Genomic DNA, 13,693 nt, shown 5'->3' with positions numbered 1-13,693 from the left:
TTAGCAATAATGTCATTTGCAAGGATTTTATTTTAAACTTCTCTGCCAGCCACGAACTGAAAATGGGATGGCTGGCATTTCAGCGGTGACTTTTACTCTTTTCTTTAGTTTAAGTGGAAACAGAAACCCAACAAGCAACTGTCTTGTAAATATTTTAGTTTTGAACGTGAATCACTTTCACTTTAATTAATTTTATGTGACCATCTCTTCATTCATTCATACAAATCCATTTATTCAGTACATTTTTATTTAGCATCTGCCATAAGCTCCATGTTGTTCTAGGTAACAGATTAATCGGCAAGTAAAACTGGCACAAGAATGAAAATGTGCTGATAGGAGGGTAAGTAATTAGGGACTCTTTTTGTCCTTTGGGTGATCCAAGAAGTTGGTTCCAGAAAGATGACCATTAAGATAAGATTTGGAAATAATAAAGAGACAGGCCTACAAGAACTAGGGGAGAAAGAATTCAGGCAGAGAGAACAGCTAGTTGAAAGGCTGAACCAGGTCAGGCCAGAAACATGTTGGATTTGGTCCAGACACTAAACGGAATGCAGGATGCTGCAATCCTCAAGATGATTCTAACCTTCAAGATGATTCTAACCTTTAGGTTAGGTCAGTAGAGGGGTCAGAGTGGTAGGACAGCAGGTAGGGCACTGGCCTTGCAAGCAGGTAAGCAGGTGACTAAGTTCAATCCCAGGCATTTCAGATAGCTTCTTTTTTCTTTTTTCTTTTTTCCTTTTTAGGTCACACCCAGTGACATACAAGGGTTACTCCCAACTCATGCATGCAGGAATTACTCCTGGCGGTGCTTGGGAGATCATATGGGATGCTGGAAATCGAACCTGGGTCGGCCATGTGCAAGGCAAATGCCCTACCCGCTGTGCTATCGCTCCAGCCTCTCAGAGTTTCTTAAGTCTGTCAGGAGCTATTCCTGAGTACAGAGCCAGGAGAAAGGCCTGAGCACTGTCAAGTGTGGCCCAAAGTTCAGGGGGAAAAAAGTCAGTAGAATATGGTATGCAGAACTTTGCAGTGGGAATCATTAAAGCATTGTTAGCAAGGGGCGGGAGGGCATGACCTGATTTATAATTTTATTTAACTCATCATCATTATTCTTAAAAAATAATGCAAGGCAGGTGCCCTAAGCCCTGTACCTGGATGCAGAGGTACCTCGAAGATGTGTGTGATAAGTGAGCATCCGTAGTGATGTAGCTGAACATGACTGAGAAAGCACAGAAGCAAGGGACTTGGTTCCATTATAGATTGTGACCACTGGCCACAAGTAGCCTCAGTGCTGCTGACAATTCCAGATGTCCTAGTCTTTTCACAACTGTTCAATGTCACCTTTTCTCTCTTTAAGCCTCCCTAACTCCTTAGCTCTCACTCTTGCCGATGGTCTTGCTTCTGACCTCGCCGAGCAAATGGACTTTCAGAAAAGCCTTTTCATAACCTCCCACACCACCTGCACTTGAATATTGAATCCAAACGGCTGCCCTGCTCAGTTCTGTTAACCCCACGTTCCATTGTGAGGCCAAGAACTTTTGTGCTTTCGCTTCTTCAAGACAAGTACTAACAAGTTGCTATCTCCATCGGATCTCTGCTTCTCAGTGTAGAAACCTGTTGGGTGGCTTTCCCCCATCTTAAAAGAAGGGGGAGGGTATCTTTTGAGTTGTTCTCTCCCCGCTCCAGAGTTTGCTGTTTTTCCACTACCATTGACAGCACTCACTGCTCTTCTCTCTCACAAACCTGTTCCAACAAGAGTTCGATGGCCACTCCACTGAAATTGGTCTCAACAGCGATTACCTCATTGCCAAAGCTGCTGGTCAATTTCATTCCTCATCTTAAAGGCTATCTTAGTGACCAGTCTCACATTTGACTGATATTCAGTCCAGCATCCCACATGGTCCCCAAGACCCACCAGGAATGATCCTTCACTGCAGAACCAGGAGTAAGCCCTGATCACAGCTGGGTGTGGACCAAGAGCCCCCACCCCGCCCCCCCAACCTCCCGAAAATCACAATTATGTCTCCAATTCGGCATCTACTCTCCTGGTTTTTTAAACACAGTTCTTGATATTCTATATTTCTGTTTTATCTGAGACGTCTCACATTTAAATTCTTCAATTCCTTGAAAGGCAGGGAGTCTTGTATAGTTTGTCCCCGGCATTCAAGCACCTGAAATGTTTGTTTGACCTACGAAGCTCGGTATTGAATAAAAAAGACACAAAAGAGTATGATGTAGTCAGGATGATGCCACATTTTTAGCTTGAAAAGTGATAGTAAGATAGGGAAGTTGGGGGAGGACTAGTTCCAGAGCTGGGAAGATAGCAGTGGTTTTTGCTTAATAATTTTGAGATGCCCTTTAGATGTAGTAATTTTGAGATACCCTTTAAGATGTAATAATTTTGAGATACCCTTTAGATGTAATAATTTTGAGATACCCTTTAGATGTAGTAATTTTGAGATACCCTTTAAGATGTAATAATTTTGAGATACCCTTTAGATGTAATAATTTCTAGATACCCCTTAGACATTAAATATCCTAGTCGGGCTGGAGAGCTAGTACAGGGGTTAAGATCATTTCCCTGCATGTGGCTGATCCAGTTTAATTCAGCACCACATATTCCCATTCCCAAGTCTCTCCAGGGGTCACTCCTGAGCCCAGAATAGCCCCCTAAGCACTACTGAGTGTGGGCCATTATACCTCTGCCCCCCTACACTCCTCCCTCAAAAAATAAATTAGGCAATAGCTAAATATCCAAGTCTGGATTTCTGGAGATATTCTATCTGGGACACTAATATGTGGAAGTGGTATTTAGATCATAACCCAGCTGAGATCTAGCCAAGACCAGAGAGAATGGAATAAAGTCCAAGACCAAGCTCTACATTCTGCCAATATTAGGGAATCAAACCAAAGGAGTATCAAAAGGGCTGCAAAAGAGCCAACTGGAAGCAAGCCAAGTGAATAAGACGTCGCTGAATCCAAAAGAAGTGTTCCATACAGATAGTTAAACAAGGCGGAGTGCGGCTGGGAGGCCATATTCAAAGAGAAGGCAAGGCAGCATGTCAGGCATATTCTCCAGGAGTATGAGGTAGAAGCTAACTGAGGATTGGCGAGGGAACTGAGGTTTGCAAAGGCATCAGCTTCAGTAAGTAGGCTGATTTCCGGTTTGCTTGGGAGGAGGAGCAAACAGAAGGGTCAGACCCTTCATTCTCACTACAAATCACTGCTCTATTCCCAGGAAGTACTTGGGAACAGAGCAGTGATTTGTGATTTGCTCTCATGTATCTGCACATCATTTTAGCAAGCTTTGGTTCACATCAGGACCTGGAATCCACTGAGATTTCTTTTCTTCTTTTTTTAAAAATTGAATCACAGTGAGCTACACAGTGGTTACAAGGTTGTTCATGATTGGGTTTCTAGTTATCTAATGTTCCAACTCCCATCTCTTCACCATGGTACATTTCTCACCACCGATATCCTGTTTCCTACCTGCTCTACCTGCTTCCAGCTGCCTCTGTGGCAGGCTCTCTCTCTCCGCCCCCCCTTTTGGCCATTATGGTTTTTGCTGCAGGTCCAATGAGATTTCACCAAGTTTTCCTCTCCCTTCCAGTCCTGATTAGACTCCATGAACCAGCCCCATCTCACATCTTCCCCACCACTCTAACCTAGTCCAGGCTAACCTCAGCTGACTAAACTGATTAACACTGCACCTGAGGAGTCAAGAGGGACTGAAGAAAACACAACTGTGCTGACAAGTTTGGTTTTAGATTTATGAACAAAAATCTTGAACAGGTCTTCAGGACCATTCTGCACTCTTTCTCCTGGGGAGGTGGTCTCTAGCTCTCCATCATTCACATAACTCTCTCCTTGAGCCTTCAACACCCCCCTTCCCACCTTTTCAGGCTTGTCTCATAGTGAATTTTTAAAAGATGGACTGAGCAGAGATCACCTGTCATCCTTCACGCAGTCTTCCAAAGTACCTGTACCTAACCAGACACCTGTCTTGTGGCAAAGAGCATTATAGCATTATCTTCCATTTGTGTCCCACGGCACTGAGGAATCAACTTGTATCTATTTTCTCCTTCCATGGCATTCTAAATTATTTTCCAGGTATCAACTTATTTCCCTGTTCCTACTTTTCAGTTCTGGGGTGCTCGCCATTACTTCAACATCCTCGCCTTCCCTTGCTTCTCTAACTTACCCCACTCTCCTGCTGCCAAGGCTGCTCATGACTTGAGTCAACAAACCTTACAGTTCTTATTCCAGTTTCTGATCCAATGCTAGCATAAGATATATGCTAGCATTGGATATATGCTTCAGGGATGCTAGCATAAGATATATCCCCTCCCCACTCCACATGTCCACAAACGTACCAATAATCCCTGTTTATTCTCATTAGCACTTTAGAAATGATACTTCTATGTGATCACATCTTCTTGAAAGCAGTTATTCACTTGCACACATCACCAGGCATATTACCATAGGTACCAGATATTTGACCTGGTGTTATTTTATAGGCAAAATATTTTAAAGGGGTAGGGAAGTTAAAGTCTTCTCTTTGAAAATAAATGTATGCATCTAAAACATACTTTCATACTGATACCAAAAATAAACCTACAGAAAAGTGTAGGAACAAAGGCTGCAGAAGACATAGTATGTAGACATATAGGCAAGTTAGAAGAGAAATAGAGGGAAAAGGCATTTGGGACATTTCATTTGTTCTATACAGCATCACCCTCAGATTCCTTCCTTAGACAGAAAGGCTATGATTAGGCCCTGAGAAGACTCTCCCCTCTTGTGTTGCTCGAGCAAAGGTCTGTATGATCCAGCCAACAGCCAAACAGCCTTTGCAATAGTTTTTTTTTTTTTCACAACTAAAACATTAAAGCCCCAGGGTGATTTTAAAATTAATAGTCTGTACATTTTTTCCAAGTACTGCAAATTATGAATGACATTTTCATTAGTGCCTCTTTCTCTTTCAGGAGCTATGTGAAAAACAACATTTGTTTTATGAATCATCACCAAGAGGAATTAGTGCCAAAACAGCTTCAAAAACGAAACCCCCAAGAGCAGATAGAGTGTAAAAATCTGTGTGGTAGGGGACAGCCAAGGCAGCTTTCTCCAGAGACCCAAAGGCTCAAAACCTTGCAAATGTTAACATAGGGTAAGAATTTAGTAAAGGGTGTCTTCAATACATACTTCCCATCTGCAAGGTCATGAAGCTTTAAAGGGACACCCTGAAAGGCCAAATAACCTTTATACTCCAATCCCCAAGAGGAATCTCAAAGGGTAAATGAGGCATGAATTTCAAGTGATTCCTGTTCTGAGCATGGTACAGGTTAAAAGAGTAAGTCTGGTACAATACATTCCATCTTTTTCAGAGTTGCCTTTGAAAAATTATAAACTAGTAATGTGAGCAACTTTTTTGCCTTAAGTATGTATGTACAAAGGCCAATCACAGCCTTATTTTATTCAGGCACATGTTCTGAAGCCAAGCTTTGTTTTTAGATGCCTTTATGCTTAAGTGGCTACTATGTCTCTACTTGTACTGCATCTAAGTGTAAGAATTACCAGGACGCAGTGGGTACATGTGTCTCCAATTATCCATTGCTCATATATTCTATCTATGTTAGAAGTCCCTTGCTTGGATTTCAGTGGTAATTCTCAATCACAGGTCAATGAGTATAAAAATTACAGCTTTTTTTTTTTAGATGAATTCTGAACTATATAAAATGTCCTGCATTTGTAAATCTCGTATTATTTTATAAAACAACCAATTAATTCTGCCATAGTTGAAAACAAAATCATTTTCTATACAAAATACAAATAGAAAGAATTCCAAAATCCTGGCACCATATTTATTCTCAAGTAGCTGTTAGAAAAACATTAGAAGTTAGGCTATTAGGTTATTTAGCCAAACTTCCAACATTAGGTTTGAGTTATAAAATCATGCTCACAGAATTCCTCCTTGTGAAGTGTTCGTAACTTAGTTCTTCACACGCCTCAGGAATATCACTACCTCAGGTTATGACAAGTAGGCTATCCTAGATGTTAGTTTTCAGATGACCACAATGATAATTAAGCATCAGGACCATTTCTTCACTGCTCTAATCCATGATGAAAGAGTCAACTGTATTCATGTCAGGAACTTGCACCCAAACAATGGATTCTCTCTTCCTGTTATCTCTCTAGTTGAATTTTAAGGCCAGACAATAGCTTTCCCAATAGAATTTGGATATGCTAGAACATTTACAATAACCTCAGACCACTTATACAGTAATCTATTGAATTATTAATTTCACAACCCTCAGAGACACACCTAAAATTTATTGTCAACAACTTGAAAAAATATCATTAACTTGAAGTAAAGAAAATCCTAAGAGGGCTTTTTATTTAACTGGAAATTTTCCTATTGGCCTGTAACAGAGTATAAGGATCTATATTGCTATAAATCCCCCATTGACTTATAACAAAGAAGAAAAGGAATAGTGCTTTATCAGAGATTCAGGACAATGAATGCAGTTTGGTTCTGAAATGTACAACCTAAATTATAATTACCCAGAGATAAACGAAGAAAAGAAATTTGACATCTTACTTCTATCATGGTACATTTTATTTCTGAATTAGAGGATGTAACTGTTTTGTGTTCGAGAAGGAAAAGTGTGTTCTGAAGAGGATCAATTTAAGAAATTTATTATGTGAGCTTCAATGGGATTACACACAGATTTTTTTAAAAAATCAAGACAGGTAATCAACATGAATTCTTTCTTTGCCAAGCATCACAGATTTGTTACACACATTTTCTCTTGAAATTCAAACAATGTATGTACTTTAGTTAGTTCTTTGTCATTCATTGTAAAAGAGTAGGAAATTGCTCATAAATCCAGGTGTATTACTAGCCATTTCAATGTCATATCTTACTCATATTTTTCTTTCATCATCTTGAGTTTGTAACTAAACAATTTTCTTCAAGCTAATTTTACCCAATATGCCCCAGAATGTCTTGATTTTCAAAAATAAAGGGGAATGCTTATAATTTGTATGTATATATTCACAGTTTTTATTTATAAAAAATTTACAGCACTTGTGAAAAGCCAGCAGAAGACATGAGACACACTCATTTCTTACCAGCCTTGTTAAAAGTTTAGTGACACTTTGCCAGTAGATGCTCCTGCAGCAGCCCTGAAACCAGACCCGGTCAGATTGTCTGTCCTCTTCTGAGAAAACTTGGTGATGAGCTACCCATCTACTCAGTCTTCAAATCACTTGAATACTGAAAATATCACATCTAGACTTGCACCTTGGCCACGTATTTTCCCATTTTTTTGTTTGTTTGTTTTGTGGGAGCAGGGGGTGGTGGTGAACATTGCAAAACAGAAAAACTAACTGGAAAAATCTCTAACTTTAAAAACAGTCTGTCTGCCCAGAATGATCAGGTTTTATTCTCTGTATTTTATGAAGTTGCCTACTCTACTTAAACTAAGGCAAATAAAACACAAATGTTACAAAAAAAAAAAAAAAGAACAAAAAGAAGTCAGGAAATCACAACTAAGTCTTTCACAAGAAAGAAAATATAAAAATTAGCCTTTGTTCCCAGCTTATGAGGGAGTGAGGCAGGGTAGGAAAGACAGCAAAAAGAAAAAGAAAACACAAAATAGTACATGTGTCGTTCAGTGCATTGTTGAACTAGGTTTTCTAAAGAAAATGTACAAGAATATGGAGGCTAGGATGTTGCAATTTTCCACAAAAGTTTAAAAATAGTTTGGAAATTCGGGTTTTGATCATGCTGAAACATCTTCTAGGTTTCTACTGAGAAACGACTCCAACTCTCCACTCCGCTTTCCTTCTAGGCGAAGTCACTGTTGCCTATACTAAACTCCTAAACACAAGTGGCAGAGCACACCACAGCTTTGTTCTGTTTTACCACTCCAGGGCTCACGGGGTGAGCCTGAGAGCCAGTTTCACAAATGCATATTTATTATGACTTTAAGAGTAGCAACCCAAGATTCTGTCTAGTCACTCTTCAGCTCCATTAAGTAAGACACAGCAAAGGGAAAGACATATCTTGTACAATGGCTTTCAAGTTCAAGTTGAACTATAAAATAATTACACTGTGGCACAGAGGCAGCATGTGGGCACTTCTAGTTAAAACAGCAAAATGCATCAATTTCTGACGAGACTCTTAGTTTAGCCTTGAGCACCAACCTCAGATTATTAACTTTCCTACAGAGTTGAGTCTTTCCAGAATAACAAAGGTACAAATGAGGTACAACCCATCACGGCTTCTTTCTCACATCCATCTTGCAGGTAAGAGGTTTCTCTTTTAAAACTACAATTTTGTAACTTCCAAAAGATAGTTGACATTTCTATCATATTAAATTAGTAACATAAAACATTATGCTTACTCTATAAAGTTCTACTGCAGTTCTCTAAAACTTATGTACATGTTTTTATTTCTAATTTGCGAGAAAAAAATTCCTATTTGATATTTGGTAACAGAGCATTAAAAGATACTATACACATGTGGCATATATATATATATTTACAAAATACACTTCAAAAAAGAAGCCCACACAATTTAGCAAAAATCTAAGCTTGCATAGATTAAAAAAAAGAATTATGAATACAGTTTCTGTTAAAATAGAAAATGGGGACTAAAAGTTATAGAATGGATATGAAGAGAGATCTTTTCCAAACTTTTATTTGTGCACATTCAATTGAAAAAGATAACTTTTACAGGTTCTTTGGTGCCCATATTTAGCATACAAAAATGTAAAAGACTATTCACAAAGAAAACACATTAGCTCAAACTGGAAAAAATAACAACAACAAAAACAATTGAAGGTAGTGCACACTGTGACAGCTCTGCTTATGGGGACATGAGAATTACTGCGAAAATAAATAGAATGTCCTTTTGTAAAAGCAGCAATGTCATGTCTTGTAAACTTCCTTTTTATATTACAGCAAGGTTTGAAATGAAATCCAGAGGGACTGGAGCTTACACTGTAGCCATGAATGAATAAAAGAGTCTGTTTCCTCAGTTACTGTTGGTCCAGTTTTCCTTTTGAGTCCAATGTGCAGCAGGTTTTAAAAGGTGCTCACCAACAAAGTGAATTATAAAATTTCTTTCCTGCTTTCAAACACAAATGGGTAAATCTGTTCCACAGCGGTAGCCACAGCCTTTACATTGGGCCCTGTAACATATACAGCAGAGGATGGGGTGAGAAGAGATTGCCCAAGGAAAAGCTTATTTTAGAATGAGAAATAATTAAGTCATTTAAATATCATGTATTTAAAAAATATGAAGCGATAGCAGAGCGGGTAGGGCGTTTGCCTTGCACGCGGCCGACCCAGTTTCGATTCCTCAGTCCCTCTCGGAAAGCCCGGCAAACTACTGAGGGTATCCCGCCTGCATGGCAGAGCCTGGAAAGCTCCCCTGGCATATTCGATATGCCAAAAACAGTAACAACAAGTCTCACAATGGAGACGCTGCTGGTGCCCACTCGAGCAAATTGATGAACAACAGGACGACAGTGCACAGTCACAAAATTAAAAAATAATCCTAAGAAGGAAGACAGTAAAATTTTTCCTGGACAATTACAAGAAGTCTGGAACCCAAAATGATGTTTAACCTAGTTTAGATTACCAGTGTGAAAAGAGCTTCTATAAAAAGCCACACACAAACTATCAGAAAACAAAACGCTCAATAATAGGTTTTATTAAAGGAATGACAAATGAGAGCAGATAGCTATTAATTAATTATCTCTTTGGTCACCATGGCTGGCTTTTGGTTAAGCTCCCAGGAGTCTGAGTACCCAGCAGAGTGAGACAAAGCTGCTCTCAGAATAGCTTCCACTAAGCATCCTCACAGACCACCTGGTACTCACATGTTCCACAGCAATGCCATTATTCAGGCTTTTTCACCCTGGCAGCTTATTCAGTCAATAGACAAAAATGGGAAAGCAACTCCCCCAACCCCCAAATAAGCATAAAAGAATGAGGAGACACTACAATTTAATCAACCCATACACAGCTAGGAATGCTTCAAAAAAAAGAAAATGATAACTATTTTGATAATAAAATGGCTTCTTTAATGTACCTTTGTATATTCTGAAAGAGCCCAAAAAATATACATACACCTACCACGCACTCATTAAAAACAGTGACCTTTGAGATAGACCGTCTTCTCCTTCCTTTACCTGTTCCACATTGTACCATGTTTTGCCCAAGAGAACCACTCAGTCTGAATAGCTAACACTTCATAGGACAGTCCAGCAGTACATATATAATAATGCAGGGGCTGGAGCAATAGCACAGCGGGTAGGGTGTTTGCCTTGCATGCGGCCAACCTGGGTTGATTCCCAGCATCCCATATGGTCCCCTGAGCACTGCCAGGGGTAATTCCTGAGTGCAGAGGCAGGAATAACCCCTGTGCATCACCAGGTGTGACCCAAAAAGGAAAAAACAAAAAATAATGCACACAGTAATCAGACAAGCCAACTCTCTTCAGTTTGCTATAGTATTAATTATCTGTTAACCGATAAATATAAATTTTTATATATATACAGATACACACACATATATATATATATGTATATATATATATATGTGTATGTATTTTCTATTTCATAGGAACTTATCAACAGACTTTGGGATCTTTCAGAAGTCTGGGCTCCATAATGTAGAAGCAGACAGTGAAAAGGAGAAATAAGACTTGCATGACTCTTGCAATAGGCTTTAAAAGTCTATAAGGACATACCTTCCCCCCCACCACCCCCCAGCATAGGATGAGTCACCATTCAAACTTATTTATTAAGGGTCTAAAGATATCAATAACTTTAATTCCCCCCTAAGGATTAAGAAAATGAAATGAAAAATTTAAGGATGCTAAAGAACTTTTCTGAACTCACTTTTGCTACTTTGGGGCTTGACATCTCTGTATGATTTATTTATTTTTGACACAGATGGGTTTAGGTAATACCCAGCAGTGCTCAGGGTTTATTCCTGGCTCTGTACTTGCCTGACCCCTGGCAGTGCTTGTGGGATCCATATTGTATGTCAGAGTTTTTAAACTGAGGTTGGCTACATGAAAGGCAAAGTGTCTTACCCCTTATACTAGTTCTCTGGCTCCTATATACTTTATAATTGTAGTAACTTTAGAGATCATTCTGCATGCTGGAGCTCTCCTCTGATGTCTATGCCTCACCTTTTGAAGCCACCCTCTCCAAATACTTAACAGACTCAAAAGTTATAACAAAATCACATAAAATATAACACCAACCTGGGGGTCCCAGAAATAATAATACAGTGGGTAGGACACTTGCCTTGCACGAGGCCGACCTGGATTCGATCTCTCCCACCCCATCTGGTCTTGAAACCCCGTGCATGCTAGGTGTGATTCCTGAGTGCAGAGCCATGAATTAGCCCTAAACAAAGCTGTGTGTGGTCCCAAATCAAAAACAAACAAAACAACACCAATCTTATTTAACTACTTGGCTAAGAAAAACCTCTGAGGTTAATAAAGTGGGTTTCTCAAGTATTTTAAATGCAAGGTATCATAAATTTTTAAAAATGATAGAGTGAAACTGTATACTAGACTATTCATTATTTTGTTTGTTTGGGGGCCACACTGGTGATGTGCAGAAGTAACTCCTGGCTCTGCACTCTGGAGTCATTCCTGATGATGTTTAGTGGACCATTACGTGTTGCTGGGGATCAAACCTAGATCAGCTGTGTGCAAGGTAAGTGCCCTACCTGCTTCTTTAAAAAAAAAAGTACTAGAATACTCTTAATTACAGCAAACTGATTACCCAAATAGTATGTTCAAACACTGACTACCACAACACAATGAGAATCTACAGTTTATAAGGAACAGCAGTACAAATAAATTATATGAAAATAATGAGTGAGCACAGGGAAGGGAGCTCAGTGCTAGAGTGCATGCTGGGCTTAAAAGAGGCTCCTAGTTCAACCGCCAGTACCACAGTGCTGGGTGTGGCTCTAGGCAGCTGTTGAGCTGTCTGGGCTCAAAAGGTAGGCCAAGTGTCACCTGAAGTGGCCTCTAGGTCTCTTAAGAGTGTACAAGATTTTCAAATAGTATTTGAAAGTAGTAAAACTAATGTATAGTGTTAATTTAGGTGAGTGAGCTCCATAAAAAGTGGAAGTAACTGAGCGAGACAAATCAATATTATCTCTATTTTTGTATGAACTTTCCTTATCTAATTAGAAAGCTTGGTTTTAATACCGTAAAATACCTGTTACTGTGATACTTCCTGTTGAAAAAATCTGTAACGTTGCTCTTAGAGATTTTATTCGATAGCACACAGCAGGGTGAAGTTCAGGTTCATAACTATACAAAAAAAAAAAGCCACAATTAACAAAAATACATGTAACCTGATAAGTAATTTCAAATTTCAAATTATTCTTCAAAAACCTACCTGGCATGAGGTCTATTGTTTTTTGTGAATTCTGGCAAACGGATTTCAAATGGCATGTTACACACTGCCAAAACATTTACAACTTTAAAATCAGTAAAGATTACCTTTAGGAAAGAAATAAAGGTCAGTAAGTTACTTCAGAAAAAAAAATCCTATTCATCAGGGCAATCGTTAATAATTAATTTCAATCTTAAGACATGGATTTACAAGTTAAAATTATAAGGAACAACTATCATAATTAAGAGGGAGAAGCTAAAACAATGTTGTCTAAAAGTAAAACCTTACATATTGAAGAGAGAGTACAGGGATCATGGTGCTTGCCATATACGAGGCAGCACTGATTTGATCTTGCGCATCACTGGTGCAACCCTGAAGGCCTGTGAGCACTGCCAGGGTGGCTGAGGTAATCTCTGATATTGAAAAGCTCCAGAGGGACCGTACTGATGCACTGAACCACCGGGCCAACTAGCCAAGAACTGCTGGGAGTGTGGGCCTTGGATTCTTCTTCCCTACACAAAAAAACCCTTGAAATCTGATAATTTGTCTGATGACAAGAGTATATTTGGAGTCTTTTGGTTCTTGTTTTTTATTTTTTTTTAAGACTTTGTATGGATGTTTAAATTATTGGGATTGGAGAGAGATTAGTGAGGAAGAAAATTAAAGCAGAGTATTCCTCATTTCTCCTCAAGTAAAAAATTATGAAATTTGTCACTTAAACACGTAGCTCCCAGAACCTTTTTCTTAGGTGCAAAGAAGTAAAATAACATTTTTGTGAATTTAATCAGAGGTATTTTTCCTTTGGGGAGACACAGTAAGGGTCTATCATTCCTAGGAAACAAAACTTCTTAACCAATTAGTGTTTCTCTCAACATTTCTCATGTTGGGGCTCGAGAAAGTACAGAGGATAGGGTGCTTGCCTGCATGTGGCTGATCTAGGATCGATTCCCAGTACCACACTTGGCCCCTTGAGCACTTCCCGAATGCAGAGCCAGGAATAAGCCCTTAGCACTGCTGGATGTGGCCCCAAACCCAAAAACATACTAATAACCCTACCCCCAAATTACCCTAAAAAAAAAACATGAAAACAAACAAAAAACCCTAAAACCCCAAAATATGACCAAGACCCTTTCTATTGTTATGCCAAGAGGCTTCCACACTTAAAACAATGTTTTTATAATATTGTTTGATATCCCGCCCACATGGCAGAGCCTGGCAAGCTACCCGTGACATATTCGATATACCAAAAACAGTAACAA

General features: G+C 39.2%; 2 protein-coding genes across 4 annotated transcripts in view; one reads left to right on the top strand and one right to left on the bottom strand.

The window, feature by feature from the left end:
• Window positions 1–13,693, top strand: part of SLC2A12 (solute carrier family 2 member 12) — a 97,976-nt gene that overhangs the window by 59,773 nt on the left and 24,510 nt on the right. The window contains exon 5 of one of the 3 annotated variants that reach the window (XM_004609083.2): window positions 4,983–9,040. The exons of 1 other annotated variant lie outside the window; for it this stretch is intronic. In XM_004609083.2, coding sequence (XP_004609140.2) covers window positions 4,983–5,163 — 181 coding nt within the window. In that variant the 3' untranslated portion in view covers window positions 5,164–9,040. Of the gene's footprint in view, window positions 1–4,982; window positions 9,041–13,693 lie in introns of those variants that run through there. One more of the 3 variants, XM_055135221.1, reaches the window with a different exon arrangement.
• Window positions 6,592–13,693, bottom strand: part of TBPL1 (TATA-box binding protein like 1) — a 32,384-nt gene continuing 25,282 nt past the window's right edge. The window contains exons 5-7 of the mRNA XM_004609019.3: window positions 12,438–12,541; window positions 12,255–12,349; window positions 6,592–9,194 (exon numbers count right to left, since the gene is read on the bottom strand). Coding sequence (XP_004609076.1) covers window positions 9,115–9,194; window positions 12,255–12,349; window positions 12,438–12,541 — 279 coding nt within the window. The 3' untranslated portion in view covers window positions 6,592–9,114. The remainder of the gene's footprint in view (window positions 9,195–12,254; window positions 12,350–12,437; window positions 12,542–13,693) is intronic.

Source organism: Sorex araneus, chromosome 4, assembly GCF_027595985.1.
Source record: "Sorex araneus isolate mSorAra2 chromosome 4, mSorAra2.pri, whole genome shotgun sequence".
NCBI classification, from domain to species: domain Eukaryota; kingdom Metazoa; phylum Chordata; class Mammalia; order Eulipotyphla; family Soricidae; genus Sorex; species Sorex araneus.
This window is presented reverse-complemented; position numbering and strand designations above follow the sequence as displayed.